At 46.8% G+C, this 17,584-nt stretch overlaps 1 protein-coding gene across 4 annotated transcripts in view; it reads left to right on the forward strand.

Moving 5' to 3' along the window:
• notch3 (notch receptor 3) overlaps positions 1–17,584 on the forward strand; it is a 211,736-nt gene that overhangs the window by 188,430 nt on the left and 5,722 nt on the right. For all 4 annotated transcript variants that reach the window (XM_059992029.1, XM_059992030.1, XM_059992031.1 and 1 more), the window contains 8 exons: positions 1,072–1,422; positions 2,370–2,518; positions 4,964–5,180; positions 6,562–6,664; positions 9,527–9,695; positions 10,533–10,837; positions 12,820–12,967; positions 14,428–14,525. In XM_059992029.1, coding sequence (XP_059848012.1) covers positions 1,072–1,422; positions 2,370–2,518; positions 4,964–5,180; positions 6,562–6,664; positions 9,527–9,695; positions 10,533–10,837; positions 12,820–12,967; positions 14,428–14,525 — 1,540 coding nt within the window. The remainder of the gene's footprint in view (positions 1–1,071; positions 1,423–2,369; positions 2,519–4,963; positions 5,181–6,561; positions 6,665–9,526; positions 9,696–10,532; positions 10,838–12,819; positions 12,968–14,427; positions 14,526–17,584) is intronic.

Below are 17,584 nucleotides of genomic sequence, written 5' to 3' on the forward strand. Positions count from 1 at the left end.
AATCTAACACACACACATGCACACACACGTATGTTAATGCACACAGGTCACATATGCGTTACACTCAAACACAGGTCACGTATGCGTTACACCCAAACACAGGTCACGTATGCGTTACACCCAAACACAGGCACATGCACACACATAACATGTAGAAGAAATAAACAGGCAGACTATTATATAAATGGGGAGAGAATTCAAAGTTCTGAGATGCAACAGGACTTGGGAGTCCTCATGCAGGATACCCTTAAGGTTAACCTCCAGTTTGAGTCGGTGGTGAAGCAGGTGAATGCAATGTTGGCATTCATTTCTAGAGGAATAGAGTATAGGAGTAGGGATGTGATGTTGAGGCTCTATAAGGCACTGGTAAGACCTCACTTGGAATACTGTGTGCAGTTTTGGGCTCCTTATTTAAGAAAGGATGTGCTGACATTGGAGAGGGTTCAGAGAAGATTCTCTAGAATGATTCTGGGAATGAGAGGGTTAACATATGAGGAACGTTTAACCGCTCTTGGACTGTACTCCTTGGAGTTTAGAAGGATGAGGGGGGACCTCATAGAAACATTTTGAATGTTGAAAGGCATGGACAGAGTGGATGTGGCAAAGTTGTTTCCCAAGGTGGGGGAGTCTAGTATGAGAGGACATGACTTGAGGATTGCAGGGCGCCCATTCAGAACAGAGATGCAAAGAAATTTTTTTAGCCAGAGGGTGGTGAATCTATGGAATTTGTTGCCACGGGCGGCAGTGGAGGCCAAGTCATTGGGTGTATTTAAGGCGGAGATTGATAGTTATCTGAGTAGTCAGGGCATCAAAGGTTACGGTGAGAAAGCGGGGGAATGGGACTAAAGGGGAGATTGGATCAGCTCATGATAAAATGACGGAGCAGACTCGATGGGCCGAATGGCCGACTTCTGCTCCTTTGTCTTACGGTCTTATGTACAAACCACAAGGCGGTAACCATATTGCACACAGTTCAGGCATGGGCATGTACGTAGCTACTCTTGGCGGCACTTAGCCTACATACCATCTATAAGAACAGTAATATAGACGCGTCTCTGTGTCTGTCCGCAGTCCGTTGTACGAGAAGTACTGCGCAGACCACTACGGTGACCAGCGCTGCGACCAGGGCTGTAACAACGAGGAGTGCGGTTGGGACGGTCTGGACTGTGCGGCGGATGTCCCGGAGCAGCTGGCAGAGGGCACGCTCATCGTCATCGTGCTGCTGCCCCCTGACCAGCTGCTGAAGAGCGGCACCAACTTCCTACAGAAGCTGGGCTCCATCCTGCGCGCCACTCTGCGCTTCAAGAGGGACAGCAACGGCCAGTACATGATCTACCCTTACTACGGCACCAACTCCCACCTCAAGAAGCGCTCGATGGCCAGCGGGCGGAGCCCACGGGAGCTCGGACAGGAGGTCATCGGGTAAGGGGTCACTGGCACTTCACGCCGGCTCTGTTCTGAGCTCCTTGAGGTTAGACAAGATACCCTGGCTCAAAGTTTGGGGGCAGCACGGTAGCGTAGTGCTATTAGACCCAGCAACCCGGTTCGACTCCTCCTGCTGCCTGCACGGAATCTGCACCTTCTCCCCGTGATTTCTGGGTTGCGCTGGTTAGTGGGCATTGTACCCCTGCAGGTGGTAAGGCAGTGGACCATGCTGAGGAGGTCTGGCTCCAGTAGTAGAAAATCTAACACAAAGTGATGACAGGCAGGTTTAAAAAGTAAGAGTGAGTTAAACAAGTTGTAGAATTCACTGCTGAGTCAGAAGGCTGGAACGTGCCGAGGGGAAGAATGCAGTGTATGAACTCCGAAGAGACAGAGGCAGGAACTGAACCCGATCACTAATGCTGTAAAGTATTTTGCCAACCCCCTCGCTTCTGTGCCTGCTAAAAGTGGTGGTGGCAATGAGGGATGGGGAATAGGGTTGGCGTGGGGCAGATTAGGGAGGGAGTTCAAGGTTGGTGGCAAGTTAATGACAGGGGGTGTGTTCAGTGAGTTAGTGGGATGGTTAGCGATTGGGGTAAGGATTAAGAGTTTGGGATCAGGCGGAGGAGTTGAGAATGGGGCATGGGAATGTGATTGGGCCAGGGTTCAAAATGGCATGCTGATTGTTGGCGATGGGGGGGATGATGGGAATGGACCTGGGTAGGTGGAGTGGGGGTGGTTATTGAGAACGTGCCAACTAATGAAAGGGATTCTGGGTCCAGGGTCAGGGAGTGAAATGTCCCAAGATTTGGAAAGATTGGACCTCGGGAACTCAAGCCTGTCCACCACTCAGAAACAAATGGTAGTCTCAATAAGATCACCAGGTCTGACATCACCTTCAGCATTGTCCCCACAGTGGCTAACATGGGTTGTTCTTGTTCCTGCAGCTCAAAGGTGAATCTGGAGATTGACAACCGTCTGTGCCTCCAAGGGGCGGGAGAATGCTTCCCGACGGCAGAGAGTGCTGCTGCCTACATGGGGGCTTTATCCGCAGTTGGGAACCTCCACTTCCCGTACCCCATCAAGGACGTCAAAAGTAAGTGGCTCCCACTGCCCCGCGGTTTGGGTAAACAGTGTACAGAGGTAATCGAACTTCGAGGAGGCTAGCCAACACGCTTTCCAGAATTTTGGGCTTTATTCCTGATAACGCCCCCCAAACCTTTCATTTGATATTTTACACAGCCCCAGGCAACAGACCGTCCCCAATTTGCAGATATCCATTAGTCTATTTTGTCTGTAAATTGAGCCATTTACAAAAATCACTTGATGTGCTAACCACACCTCCACAGTGCTTGTACTGAATGGCATCAGAGTCAACCAGAGGGTGGTCGGGGTGAATCTGTGGTCAGAGGGATGTGGAGGCTAAGGCATTGAGGGAATTTAAGGCAAAGACTGATGGGTTCTTGATTGGTAAGGGGGTTAAGTATAATGGGGTGAAGGCAGGAGAATGTGGGATTAAAAGAAAGTCTACTGTGATGGAATAGCAGAATAGACTTGCTGGGCCAAATGGCCTAATTCTGCTCACATATTGTATGGCGTTACTTGTCTCACGTGACAGGGAAAGCTAATCTTTCTTTATCTCAGATCAGGAGGAGCAAGAAAAGGACAGGTTACCGGAAGCTGGAGAATTCATTGTTAAGCCATTGGGTTCTAGACTAACTGGGGGAATGTGAAGCGTTGTCCCTGTAGTTTGTTTTTAGCCTGGTTGGCCATTGAGGAATTGAAGGGCTTTTGCAGGCTGCCCTCAGTTACAAAACAGCTTCTATTTGTACAAATGTCCATAAACTGGGAAATCCACAGAAATCATTCAATCTGGACAGTACACTGCAGCAGTGTAATGAACAGCAACAAAAGCACATGAGAGTCATAAGAAAAAGCTAGTAAAAGTTAAGAAAGATAGGGAGACGCGTTCTGCTGTTTATATATACAACAGGTTTTTGAATTTAATAGTATTACAGGAGCTCATTGGTATGTGGAGATGTTGATGTTGGGTGTTCAGAACCTGGGGACATGCTGGAGTTTAAAAGGACGGGGGGTGGATCTCAATGAAACCAATCAAATATTGACAGGCCTTGATTGAGTGAGCGTGGAGAGGATGTTTCCTATAGAGTTGGAGTCTAGGACCCAAGGGCACAGCATCAGAGCATAAGGATGTCCCTTTAGAACAGAGATGAGGCGAAATTTCTTTAGCAAGAGTGTGATGAATCTGTGGAATTCGTTGCCACAGATGGCTGTGAAGGTGTTTCTAAAGGAGAGGTTGATAGGTTCTTGATTAGTCAGGGTATCAAAGGCTATGGGGAGAAGGCAGGAGAATGGGGTTGAGAGGGATAATAAATCAGCCATGATGGAATGGCAGAGCAGACTCGATGGTCCCAATGGTCTAATTCTGCTCAAATGTCTTGTGGTCTGTAATATAATAAATTTTCCAGCATGCTTGGTAGTTCAAAGGGACAGGAAATACAGGGGCACTCTAGACCTTGGTTGCAACCCCAAATCTGACCCGTGATGGGTTGTAGTAGTGGAACTGTTCCTTCAAGTTCAGGACATTGCTCCAAGTGTAAAATCTTCAAATGCTGGATGAGAGGATGTCTGGGACAGTTAACCAAACTGGGGCCGTAAGGCCATAAGATGTAAGAGCACAATAATGCCACTTGGCCTTTTGAATCTGCTCCACCATTTCAGGTACAGTGATGGAGGTATCTTTGAGCAATAGCCTGACAACATATCTATGAATCCCACCCTGCAGCTTCTGGCACAACCTGAGGCTTTCTGCTTGATGACATCAACTCTTCTAGTTGTTGACAATTGTGCCTCTTCAAAAAGCCGTTGGGATTGAAGTTGGTTGGTTATTGTCACACGTACCGGGATACAGTTAAAAGCTTTTGCTGGCAGGTTGGGTAGATCATGCCACATCAAGGTAGTAAATAGAAAAGAAAATAGAATGCAGAAGGTAGTGTTTCATCTACGGAGGAAGTGCAGTGCGGGTAGATAAATAAAGAGCAAAGGTCACTAGGTAGACTAGGAGATCAAGAGTCAATCTTTAGTGTGTGAGAGGTCAATCAAGAGCTCCACCTTTTAGACATACCTCTTCTGCTGTCAGGCAGGACAGGTTGGGGAAGAAGAGAGACTGGCTGAGGTGGGAGGGTTGGTTGCTTTTCCAAGTATAGACGGAGCCAATGGAGGAGAGGATAATTTGTGTAACGGACTGCACAATGTTTATAACTTCCTGCGATTTCTCGTGATCAGAGTTGCTGTACCAACCTGTGATGCATCTGGATAGAATGCCATCTGCAGTGCACCTGTAGAAATTTCTGAGAGTGATTGAGAACATTGATTTCCATGGTGAATACCAGAGGGTAGAGAGCGGGCAGATGGTCGTATCTGAGCTCGCCACCTTAGACCAAGTGAGGTTCACTGCACCTGTCGCCAGCCACCTTGGCGGTGAGCGCTCACGCTTCTTTTCAACCATTCTTCACCATAGGCGAGCGCCTGGTGCTGCCGCCGCCCCCCATGAACCTGCTGCCGCTCATGATCGTGGCCGCGGTGATTCTCACGATCATCCTCATCCTCGGTGTGCTGGTGGCGAGGCGCAAGAGGGAGCAGAGCCTGCTTTGGTTCCCGGAGGGCTTCACCCTGAAGAAAGACAACAGCAACAAGAACCGCCGCGAGCCAGTGGGACAGGACGCCCTGGGAATGAAGTAAGTTCTCCGCCACCCTTCTTCATGGTGGTAATCCTCAACGCTAAGCTCACGGCATGAAGTTTCATGAATAGAGTTGAAGACATACTTAAGTTTTACATTCTCGTTTACTTTTTCTTTGCTCACCCTTCCTCTCCATCCCCGTTCCATCTGCCCATCAAATCTTCCTTTTCTGAGTCCTCTTATCACACACCAACCTCCGTCTCACTGCACCCTTCCTTACTTGAGTCCGTCTGCCCATCATCCTTCCCTCCCATCCCTTACCAGCCCCGTCTCAGCTTTCCCTACACCCCAACTACAGTATCTGACCACACCCATATCCACCTTAAACACAAGGGATTCTGAAGTAAGAAGCTGGCAGCTGATAGGTGGAAGAGGTAGAGGGCTGAAGAAGAAAGAAGTTAATAGGATTAACCGCTAACACCTAGAGTCTAGGTTGAGTTCAGCAGCATTCAGTTCAAAATGAACCTCAACACTAAAGGCTCTGCAGATGGCAGAAACCCAGAACAACACACAAAATGCTGGAGAAACTCAGCAAGTTAGGCAACATTTAGGGATGGAAATAGACAGTTGGCATTTCAGGCTGCGAGCCTTCATCAGGACTGGAAAGGAAGGAGGCAGAAGCCAGAATAAGAAGATGGGGGAGGGGAAGGAGTACAGGTTGGCAGGTAACAGGTGAAGCTAGGTGAGGGGATAGGCAGGTGGGAGGATGAAGAAAGAAGCTGGGTGGTGATAGGTGGAAGAGGTAAAGAGCTGAAGAAGGAGGATTCTGATAGGATAGGACAGTAGATCATGAGCAAAAGGGAAGGAAGAAGGGCACCAGAGGGAGGTGATGGGCAAGTGAGGAGAGGAGAAGGGGTAAGAAGGGAGCCAGAATGGGGAATGTAAAAAGAGAGGAGGTAGTGGAAATTGGAGTAATCGATATTCATGCTGTCAGGTTGGAGGCTACCATATTAACCTTCTATTTATACCATTCTGACCAGCACAGGCACGAATCTGAAATGCTTGTTCTTTCTGGATGCTCCCTGTTTGAAGAACATGGATGTCTTGGGAGTTATTAGAATCAGCAGAATTCTTAAAGCTAGAAAGGGGATGGAGGAGGGTGCCAGAGAAGGTCATTTCTGTCAGCTGAGTAACGTTTGATTTAAAGTCTTAATGCAACCTTCACAATCGTTAAAACATCTTTATGTAAGACGTGCGACTGCAGGGTCTCGACCCGCAACCTCAACAATTCCTTTTGCTCTACAGATGCTGCATGACCCACTGCGATTCTCCATCAGATTGCTTGTTGTGCGTGGGTTCCCTTTGTCTGAATGATGAGGAAGAAGGCCCATTTTACTGGAGCGCTCTTACATCTCCTGTCATCTTGCTTTTTCATCAGGCACATCTCCAAGTCTATGGTGGAGGGGGGTCTGATCAGCGAGCGAGGCCTGCAGACCGAGCAGTGGTTGGACACTGAATGTCCTGAAGCAAAGCGGCTTAAGGTGATTACTCTCTACATGACTTGTTCTTTGTCCCTGGCAGATCTTTGGAGTCTACATAAAGTCGAGCAGAGTAACAGGCTTCCACTCCACCAGGTCCATGCCAGCTATAAAATACCCATCCACACCAATTCCATTTATCCCCACTTGCCCATATAACTTCTCAAATTCACGTGTTTGGCCACTCCTCAGGCAGTGTGTTCTAGATTCCAGCTACCCACAGGTAAAACAAATCTGCCTCCAATTCTCCCTAAGGCATGAGGGAAAAGGAAGGTTACTACGTATATCCTTGAAGCATATATGACCTCTGGTTTTAGATATTCCTGCTACTGGGGGGAGAAAAAAAGTTTAGCCCTGGCAAATTACAGCACAGGAGCAGTCCTTTTGGCCCATCTAGTCCCTGCCAACCAGTTATTCTGCCTAGTCCCGTCGATCAGCACCTGGACCTTAGCCCTCCAAACCCCTCCCATCTATGTACTTATCCAAATATCTCTTTAATGTTGCAATCGGACACTTGCTCTGGCAGCTTGTCTCACATTTGCGCCACCCTCTGAGTGACGAGGTTCCTGCTAAATATTTCACCTTCCACTCTTGACCTACGACCTCCACTTGAAGTCTCACTCAGCCTCAGTGGGGAAAAGTCTCTCTTACATTTACCTTATCTATACCCCCATCATCATTTTGTATTCCTCCTTCAAATCTCCTCTCATTTTCCTTTCTTACTATTTATCCTTCCTCATAACTTCTTTACATCTCTTGTTTTCCATCGAACAGGGTAAAGTAAATGTGTCCTTTCCGGGCTCTCATAACTGAAGCACTTAATCCTGGGGAACATCCTGATGAATCACCTCACCAGTGCATCACGTCCTTCCTACAAATGACCAGCTAAGTTTGCACATGGTAGTCCATTATAGTTTTATATGTATATACAGTAACCTCCCTGCACTCTCAATGCTCCTGACTGCCTGATGCCTAACCCTATCAGTCCTTCCAAAATGGATCATGTCATAGCATCAAGACTAAATTTTCATCTGCCATTTCTCAAGGCATCTCGCTATCTCATGACGTATTCTAAGACAACCTTCCACACTGTCAATAGAAAGAAGAAGAAATTGCCTTTCAACTCACAAGAGAGCATAGGCCATCAACTTTTTACTGTTGATGTTTCTGTAGCAGGCAGTTTCTTTTTTACGAGGTCGAGTTGCTAGCTCGACGCTCAATCCAGCACGGGTGGAAAGCGTGCACGGGAGTCGCCTGGATTCGAACTCGAGACCTTCCAGCCCAAAGTCCAGCGCTGATGCCACTAGGCCACCAGCCAGCTACACTGTCAATAACACCACCACTTTCTGTGAGTGTCCACTCAGTGACCACCTCGCTGGCTACATCCCGTACCTAATAAAGTGAGCACTGAGCATATGGTCATGGTTTTGGGCTGCTCTAGTCAATCCATTTGAGGTCCAACATGTGTGTTCAGAGATGCTCTTTTGCACACCGTCGTTGGAATATGTGGTTACTTGAGTTACTGTTGCCTTCCTCTCAGGCCGTTCTCCTCTGACCTCTCTCGTAAACAAAGTACTTTTGCCCACAAAACTTTTGCTGACTGGATGTTTTTATTTGTTTCTCACACCATTCTCTGTAAACTGTAGACACAGGGTTTCCCAACCTGGGGTCCACAGACCCCTTGGTTAATGGTAGGAGTCCATGGCATGAAAAAGTTTGGGAATCCCTGCCCAAGAGACTACTGCTTGTGAAAATCCCTGGAGCTCAACAGTTTCCGAGATACTCAAACCTCCCCATCTGGCACCAACAATCAGTCGCTGGTCAAAGTCACTTAGATCTCATTTTTTCCCCCATTGTGATGTTTAGTCTGAACAACAACGGAACCTCTTGACTGTGTCTGCATGCTTTTATTCATTGAGTTGCTGCCCCATGATTGGCTGACTAGATCTTTGTATTAATGAGCAGGTGTACTTAATAGAGTGGCCATTAGGTGTATATCACAAACAGCAAGCATTGTGGAAGAGATCAGAATGGTGCACCAATAGCAGGGGATTATCGGTGAGCAGGAGGGCCGAGGTTACAGGATGAAGCTATCCCATAGGTCCTTTGGTGTGCGATATCCCCAAATGTGAGATATTCAACTGCATAATTTGTGTTGGTGGGGGACCCGTGTTCTTATTTATTTTTCCTGTAGATCCCTGCAAGGAAACGTGTCTGGAGGTAATGTATGATGACTATACGTACTTTACTTTGAATGGTCACGAAAACAATTTTCCATCCCCCTCTGCCTCCTCTTACCAAGCTATCCTTGGATCCAATTTGCCATCTTGCCCTGGATCTGTGTCCATCTGATTTATTTTAGATATATATAGCATTTGATAAGCCTCTTTCAAAGTAGAGCATCCAATTTGCAGGTAAATCAACATTAATTGAGAGCAAAGTTCACAGAATTTCAGGCCAGTGCTGTTTCGTTTCTCTCTCTGCCTCTGTCTGTCTGTCTCTCTATCTCTCTCTTCCCCCCATAAATATTTTTCGCCCCTCTCTCTGTGCCTGTCTCTATCGAATCACTCTCCCTCCCCTTCTCTTCCACCCCCCACCACAATGCTGCATACCAACACCATATTCTCTTTAATTACTTCTCAACATTCATTCAGCCTCTACCCAGCCATATGCACTCCAGTAGGTTCAGTGATCTTGTGCAGTGCTGGAGGAGGCTGTTGGTTTCCTTTTGGTAATGACACGGAGTGTTGGGAGGTGGCCCTGTAGACTGAAGGTGTTAATGTCGACTCAGGTCCCTCTGAGCTTCCGTGACCCTACTACAGTATTGGTTATCTGGTCCTTTGAGCTCCCTCTTCTACTCCTTAGGTGGAGGAGCCAACCTCCTTGTCGGATAACGAAGACGCAGTCGACTGTCGCCAGTGGACACAGCATCACCTTGCCGCGGCAGATATCCGGATGCCTCCCTCCATGGCCCTGACTCCTCCGCAGGGAGAGTTTGATTCCGACTGCATGGACGTGAATGTCCGAGGCCCAGGTACTTTCACGTTCTGACACGGTACAGAGACGGGTTTAGCTCCTGAAGGCTGGGGTTACATTGCCTTCTGCAGCTTGTGGTTTCCTTCAGCAGAATATTTCGATTCTGTGCGTTCACGGTGAGCTGTGCTGTAATATTATTCCGGTAGCAGTGTAGTTGCCCTTCATCTTGGCCGTGCTGTGATCTGGGAAGATTGAACCCCGGTCATTAGAGCTGGAACACTACAAAAGAAAAGTGTATCACTCAAAAAAAAAGTATTTGAAAGCAATGTTTGTGGAAATTGAGTTGGACGCTTCACCTCCCTTTGTGACTCTGACACTGTTTAAGGGGGTGGGGTTGTCGTTCCCTGTATAGTGCTTCCTTAGGGGTTTTGCAAGGCAATTTGGATCACTTTGTCCAAACAAAAGATGAGCTGCATTTGTGACACGTACGTCGAAACGCGTCGTTTTGCTCTATCAACTAATACAATCCGAGGATGTGCAGGTGTCACCTTGCTCCCAGCACCAAAATAGCATGCCTCAACTTGCTAACCCAAACTCTAACCTGTACTTACTTGGACCGTGGGATGAAAGTGGAGCACCCGGAAACCCATGTGGTCACAGGGAGAACGTAGAAATATCTTGCAGACAGTGGTGGGAATTGAGCACCCTGTTGGTTACCGCTGGCACTGTAAGACGTTTCACTAACTGCTATGCAACCGTGCAGCTTAATTTGTGTCTGAAGTCATGTGTGCGGGATGCCGCTGCAAGCAGATTTTTCAATGTACTTGTAGCTCACTGTCCTTGCACACGTGACAATAAACTGAATCAGTTGATCAGCGAGGCCTGTCTGTTGTAGATGGTTTCACTCCGCTGATGTTGGCTTCCTACTGCGGCGGGGGGCTTGACACGGGCTTGGCCGAGGAAGAGGAGCAGGAGGACTCGTCGGCCAACATCATCTCCGACCTCATCTACCAGGGAGCCAACCTGTGCGCCCAGACGGACCGAACGGGAGAGACCGCCTTGCACCTGGCCGCCCGCTACGCACGAGCGGATGCTGCCAAGCGACTGCTGGACGCAGGGGCTGATGCAAATGCCCAGGACAACACCGGGCGCACCCCGCTCCACGCTGCCGTCGCCGCTGATGCCCAAGGGGTCTTTCAGGTAATGTAGAGAAATGATGACACTGGCAATGATCGGTGCTCTGGCATTCAGTGAACATTGCTGAGGTGTAATCTGGAGTGATATCTGCAATTCTGGGCACCTTCCTACAGGGAAGATAACAAAAAGGATGAATGAGAACGAGAAAATTTATAATAATGTTGTTGGGACTTGGGGATACGAGTTGTAGGGAAAGGTTAAATTAATTAAAAAGTTATTATTCCTGGAGTGTAGGAGAATGAAGGGAGATTTTGGCAGATGTATGCAGAATTATCAGATAAGGTAAACGCAAGGTTCCACTAAGTTGGGTGAGACTAGAACCAGAGGTCATGGGCTAAGGTTGAGATATTTAAGGTGAGCCTGAGTGGGAGCTTCTTCACTCGGAGGGTGGTGAGAGGGCTGAAGCAGCTGCAAAGGGAACTGGTGGATGAGGGTTCAGATGCGATATTTAAGAGAGGTTTCGATAAGCACCAGGGTGGGAGGGATGTGCAGGTCAATGGGACTAGGCACAATAGTTCTGAACAGACTAGAGGGGCCAAAGAGCCTGTGATTGTGCTGTAGTGTTCTGTGACTCTCTCGGTGAAGGCTGGCTGACTAATATCTCGTGTTTAAATTGCAGATCTGAAGATAAACCTTTTCTCCAAGATATTTGCTCCCCTTGATTGAGTTTGATCCCGATAATTTAGCGTTCCCAAACCTCTACATCCTTTTGCTTCATTTTTTTTCAGAGATTCAGCACCGTAACAAGCCCTTACAGCCCTAAGAAGCATATCACACGTCTCCCAATTACACCCATGTGACTACGCATACTAAACCCTACGTCGTTGGTCTGTGGGAGGAGACCAGAGCATGCCTGTGCAGTCCACAGGGAGGGTGTACAAACTCCTCACTGGCAGCAGTGGAGTTGAACCTATCCCCGCAGCCAAGTCAGGATTAGCTGAGACCCAAGCTCCAAATTGCTGCAGTATCCACTGGTCACAAGAAGCACCAAGAGCAGCATTCACAGGGGAGCACCTCAGCCATCTTGTCCTCTGGTCTGGTACGGATGTGTACCATTGTCCGAGCAGCTCAGTGGAACCCCCTTCTCTTGAGGGATCGTTGTTCACAAAGGCAGCTTATTCCCATCTTCAGAATCAGAAAATTAGGTTTATTCGTCGGGGACGTCGTAGTGCAGAAATACTGAGGTAGTATTTGTGTGCTTGAAGAGATGGGATAGATCAGCCACGTTGGGATGGTGGAACCAGACTCAATGGGTGAATGACCTAATTCTGCTCCTATTCCTATGGCCTTCTGGTTCATTGTCCATTCAGAAATCTGATGGCAGAGGAAAAAAACTGTTCCCGAAACATTGAATGTGTGTTCCTCCTCCCTGATGATAGTAATGAGTTGAGGGCATGTCCTGGGTGGCGGGTGTCCTTAAAGATGGATATCGCCTTTCGAAGATGTCTTCTGTGGTGGGGAGGGTAGAGCTGGCTGAGTTTGCAACTTCTTCCGATCCTGTGTAGTGGCACCTGCATACCAGACAGAGATCAAAGCAGTCAGAATGTTCTCAGCAAAAGCTGCCCTAGTGGAAAAGCAAAATGAAAGTTAATGACTGTCTAATGAAGTAAGAGAAAATCCGCATGCTAGACCCAAATAAAGTCCAAGAGGTATTTTTGTATAAATCTTAAGTCTTTGCCTTGTATTTTCGAGGTACAGCAGGCTCTTTCAGCCCAACGAGCCCTCGCCACCCAATTACACCTGTGTGACAAAATTAACCTGCTAATCTGTACCTCCTTGCAATGTGGGGAAACCAGTGCATTGGAGGAAACTCGCGGAGTCAGGGGAGGAACGTACAGTCTCCTCACAGAAAATGACGGGAATCGCTCCCAGGTCATTGGCGCTGTAGTAGTGTTATGCTGGCTGCCACTCGACTGTGCCAACTCCAGCGCATGCGTTTACCGGATATCAAAATGATAAAGTCTGTTTGGTTCTCTCTCTACCAGATCCTAATAAGGAATCGAGCTACAGACCTAGATGCACGGATGGTGGACGGCTCCACAGCTCTGATCCTGGCTGCCCGACTTGCCGTGGAAGGAATGGTCGAGGAATTAATAGCGTGCCATGCTGACGTCAACGCTGTTGATGAGATAGGTGAGCCTGAGAACACCTCACACTAACCTCAAACCAGCATCCAGGCCCTTGAAGTCAAATAGTTATTGCCATTAGCAGCTTGCAATTGTACAGCAGCCTTGATTTATTAGGAACACAGGTTAATGGGCTTTTAGAATGATACGGACAGAAACAGGCCCTTCAATCTATCAAGTCTGAACCAACCATCAAACACCTACTTAGACACAAACCATTTTTATTCTCCCCTTAATTCTATCCACTCAGGTACACACTAGAGGCAATTTACAATTGATAATCGATCGACCAGTCCATACAGCTTCAGGATGTGGGAGCGAGCAGACTGGAGAACCGGGGCAGGACAGTAGTACAGGGATTAGCATAGTGCTATTACAGGGCCAGCAAGCTGGGTTCAATTCCCACCGCTGTCTGAAAGGATTTTGTCAATCTCCCTGTAACCACGCAGGTTTGCTCTTCATGCTCCAGTTTCCTCCCACATTCCAAGGGGATATGGGCTAGGGGGTTAATTGGTCATATTAACCTATTTATTACTTAATTTCATCTTGATAATTTCCCCATTAGTGTTCCCTAGCCCCAAACTACTACATCATTGAAGGAAAAGGGTGGCATTAACAGGGGAGCACCACCACCTCGTGAACTCTCCAACTTGAAAGTCACATGTCAATGTCAATTTATCATCAATTTATTCATACGTTCACCGTATACGACCCTGAGATTCATTTTCTTGCAGGCATTTAACAGGAAAGTAAAGAAATACAATAAAATCTATGAAAAACTATACATAAACAAAGACTGACTAACAACCAGTGTTAAAAAGAAGACAAGTTGTGCAAATTTAAAAAAATATATAATAAATTGTACTGAGTTGTAGACTCCTTGAAAATTAATCTATAGGTTATGGAAGCAATCAGTTCAGGGCTGAGGTAAATGAAGTTATTGTTCCTGAACCTGGTGCTGTGAGACTTGAGTCTTCTGTACCCTCCTGATGGTTGTAGGGTAATAACTGTTCCTGAAACTGGTGGTGTGGGACCTAAGGCTCCTGCACCTCCTGATTCTGCAGATGCTGGAAGTCTGAAGCAGCACACGACATGCAGGAGGTACTAGGAGTGTGAGCGGAAGATTAGTCAAAGCAGCAGGCTTGGAAAAAGGAGAGAGGCTTTGGGATATAAGGGTTAAAGTCTGCTGACTGAGGGTGTTGGAGTGGGGGGAGATCATGAATCTTTGGAGAAGTGGGCATTGCATGACTTGTTATCGGGTGCAGGGGGGAGGCAGAGCGACTTGAACACACTAGGATGGGAAGTTTAAAGGATCTCGGAGGTGGGGATTGGCTTGTGACGGTGAGGTTTGTGGAGGGAGGAGGGATGCCAGGAGAGCACTGTACACATAGTGTGAATAATCATTGAAGCTTTGCTGTGATTCTGCCATGTGCGAACCAACAAGTGTCCGTTTCCCTGGACCTTTAGGTAAATCGGCGCTGCATTGGGCTGCGGCAGTGAACAATGTCGATGCCACGCTGGTCTTGCTGAAGAACGGAGCCAACAAGGACATGCAGGACAGTAAGGTAAGGGCATCCTGCTTCTCACCACTGTCAGAGGCTCCGCTTCACCCTGCACTCCACGAACAGCTGTTTTATTGTTGAATAATCCATCACAGGGAAAGCCTGTCACACACCCTGCTGCCAGCCTTAGCCAGTTCCACCCTGACTGTTCTGCTCCAATGGTGATGTCAACACAGCCTTCAAGAATCTCATGGGGAATGTGAACACACAGCTCATTTGTTCACTAACTTCTCATAGAACATAAAACAGTATAGCACGTCACAGCCCCTTCAGCTCACCATGTTGTGCTGATCCTTTAACCTGCTTTAAGAAGGTTTTCAAAGCTTGCAGAGGGATCTGGACCAGCTGGAAAAATGGGCTGAAAAATGGCAGGTGGAGTTTAATACAGACAAGTGTGAGGTATTGCACTTTGGAAGGAAAAACCAAGGTAGAACATACAAGGTAAATGGTAGGGCACTGAGGAGTGCAGTAGAACAGAGGGATCTAGGAATACAGATACAAAATTCCCTAGAAGTGGCATCACAGGCAGATAGGGTGGTAAAGAGAGCTTTTGGTACATTGGCCTTTATAAATCAAAGTATTGAGTATAAGAGTTGGAGTGTTATGGTGAGGTTGTATAAGTCATTGGTGAGGCTGAATTTGGAGTATTGTGTGCAGTTTTGGTCACAGAATTACAGGAAGGATATTAATAAGGTTGAAAGAGTGCAGAGAAGGTTTACAAGGATGTTGCCGGGACTTGAGAAACTGAGTTACAGAGAAAGATTGAATAGGTTAAGACTTTATTCCCTGGAGCGTAGAAGAAAGAGGAGAGATTTGATAGAGGTTTATAAAATTATGATGGGTATAGATAGAGTGAATGCAAGCAGGCTTTTTCCACTGAGGCTAGCGGAGAAAAAAACCCAGAGGACATGGGTTAAAGGTGAAGGGGGAAAAGTTTAAAGGGAACATTGTGGGGGCTTCTTCACACAGAGAGTGGTGGGAGTGTGGAATGAGCTGCCAGATGAAGTGGTAAATGCGAACTCACTTTTAACATTTAAGAAAAAGTTGGACAAGTTCATGGATGAGAGGTGCATGGAGGGATATGGTCCAGGTGCAGGTCAGTGGGACTAGGCAGAAAAATGGTTCGGCACAGCCAAGAAGGGCCAGAAGGCCTGTTTCTGTGCTGTAATGTTCTATGATTCTATGAATCTAACCATGCCATCCCACGTAGTTCTACATTTTTCCTTCATCCATGGGCCTATTGAAAAGTTTCTTAAATATTCCTAATGTATCTTATTTTATCACTGCCCCTGGCAGAATGTTCCACACACCCGACTAAAAAAAGCAACCTCTGACATTCCCCCCATGCCTTCCTCCAAACACCTGCAGCCCTGATAAAAGTTTATTCACCTTAAATGAGTTTCTTTCTTCAAAGATGCTGAATAATTTCACCGTTTTCCACTAACTGCCTGGTTAAGTTCGTGGAATTTTAAGGAGGTGATCAGGCAGGAGCTGTATGGTTTACATTAACTGTTGGAAGATTCTTCCTAATGATTTGGCTTAACCATTAACGCTTTAGTTTTGCCTGAGACCGCATGTTATGGAGCTCAATTATAAACACAGGAGGTTCTGTCGAAGCTGGAAATCCAGAGTAACACACTCAAAGTGCTGGAGGAACTCAGCAGGTCAGGCATCATCTATGGAAAGAAGTAAACAGGACTCGACCCAGAAGTGCTACCTCCTCCCTGGACACCCCATACACAGCAGCATACTCTGGATAAATTCCTGCATCGTTAACTATTAGGAACTAATACAGAGTTTTATAGTACTGTAGAAGCATTGGTGATCTAATTTGTTTTGCATTTCATGTGAATACATAATTTGTTACACAGTTAAAAGGTCGCTTATATTTTTTTTATACCTTTTTAACTATTTCCATGAAACCTTGGCTAATTGGGGTAGCTGCTTAATGTTCTGGCAGTCAAAATGGACTGGTCCCGGTGTATCCCAATTAATCAGAATCCTCTGTATCTCAGTCCCAGGGCCCTGTTCAAGGTTACTGAATGATTTTCCACAGTGGCCTGTTTATTCACAGATCATTAATCCACTCACCCAGGCCATGAGTACTGGATTGGTTGGAGTTCTTCCTGTGCCTCAGTTGAAATTAACTTTAGTGGTTAATAATTACTAGCCAATATTTAACAATATCATTTGATTAGAGTAATAGTTAAGTACTTTCAAAATTGTTATTATCAATTACTTATAAATAAGTATTAATTCTTACTAATATCAATAATGATGAATATGTTAATAGCTATTGTTGAAGTTCAATCATTAGTTTGCTGGGCCAGGCTGAGGCCACTGGGCTGGACGGAGCCCATTCCTCAGTAACACCAGTCAAATCTAACTTTTTGTCTGTTAAGGCAGCTTGGGTGGTTGGTGCTCAGTCAAATGTGAGGAATGAAATCAGCTGAATTTTCTGACTCTCCAAGTCCTTGTAACGTCGGAGGCAGCGTATTTCCCAAATGCTTGGGTGGAACTCATTATATTTCAACGTGTCTGTTTCAACGTTTTGCAACATTACAAGGTGCAGGTACTCCCCAGGTCACAAGGGAGTTCCGTTCCTGTGAGCCAGTCATAACCCGAAGTCAGAAATGTGGCTGTATTCTCAGGCAGAATGTACCTGCAGCCCTGCAGCACCCACATTCCTCCGCTCTCCCAAATGCTCGTGAGGCCTATACATAAGTCAAACGTTTGTAACCTGGGGTGGGGGTAGTAATATAAACTTTCCCATGAGTTCAGGGGAGCAGGAGGCTGAGCTGGGTGAATTTCAGCGTGTAAATATCAGTTTGTAAACTTCACTTGCTGAAACTCAAAAGCAGTTGAGAGCCCTGCCTCAGGCACAAACCTACCCCCATTTCGGAATGTTGATGCTCCCGATCCAGATCCCAGCCCTAATTCTGCTCACCCATCCAGCTCCACGCAGACTGACGGGAGAGGCAGAGCCAGAGCCAGGGGGAATTGTGAGCATTCAGATCCTGGAATTACTGTTGATAATTTCCTAGAACTGGATTACAAACCCA

Source organism: Hypanus sabinus, chromosome 16 (genome assembly GCF_030144855.1).
Source record: "Hypanus sabinus isolate sHypSab1 chromosome 16, sHypSab1.hap1, whole genome shotgun sequence".
Lineage (NCBI taxonomy): Eukaryota > Metazoa > Chordata > Chondrichthyes > Myliobatiformes > Dasyatidae > Hypanus > Hypanus sabinus.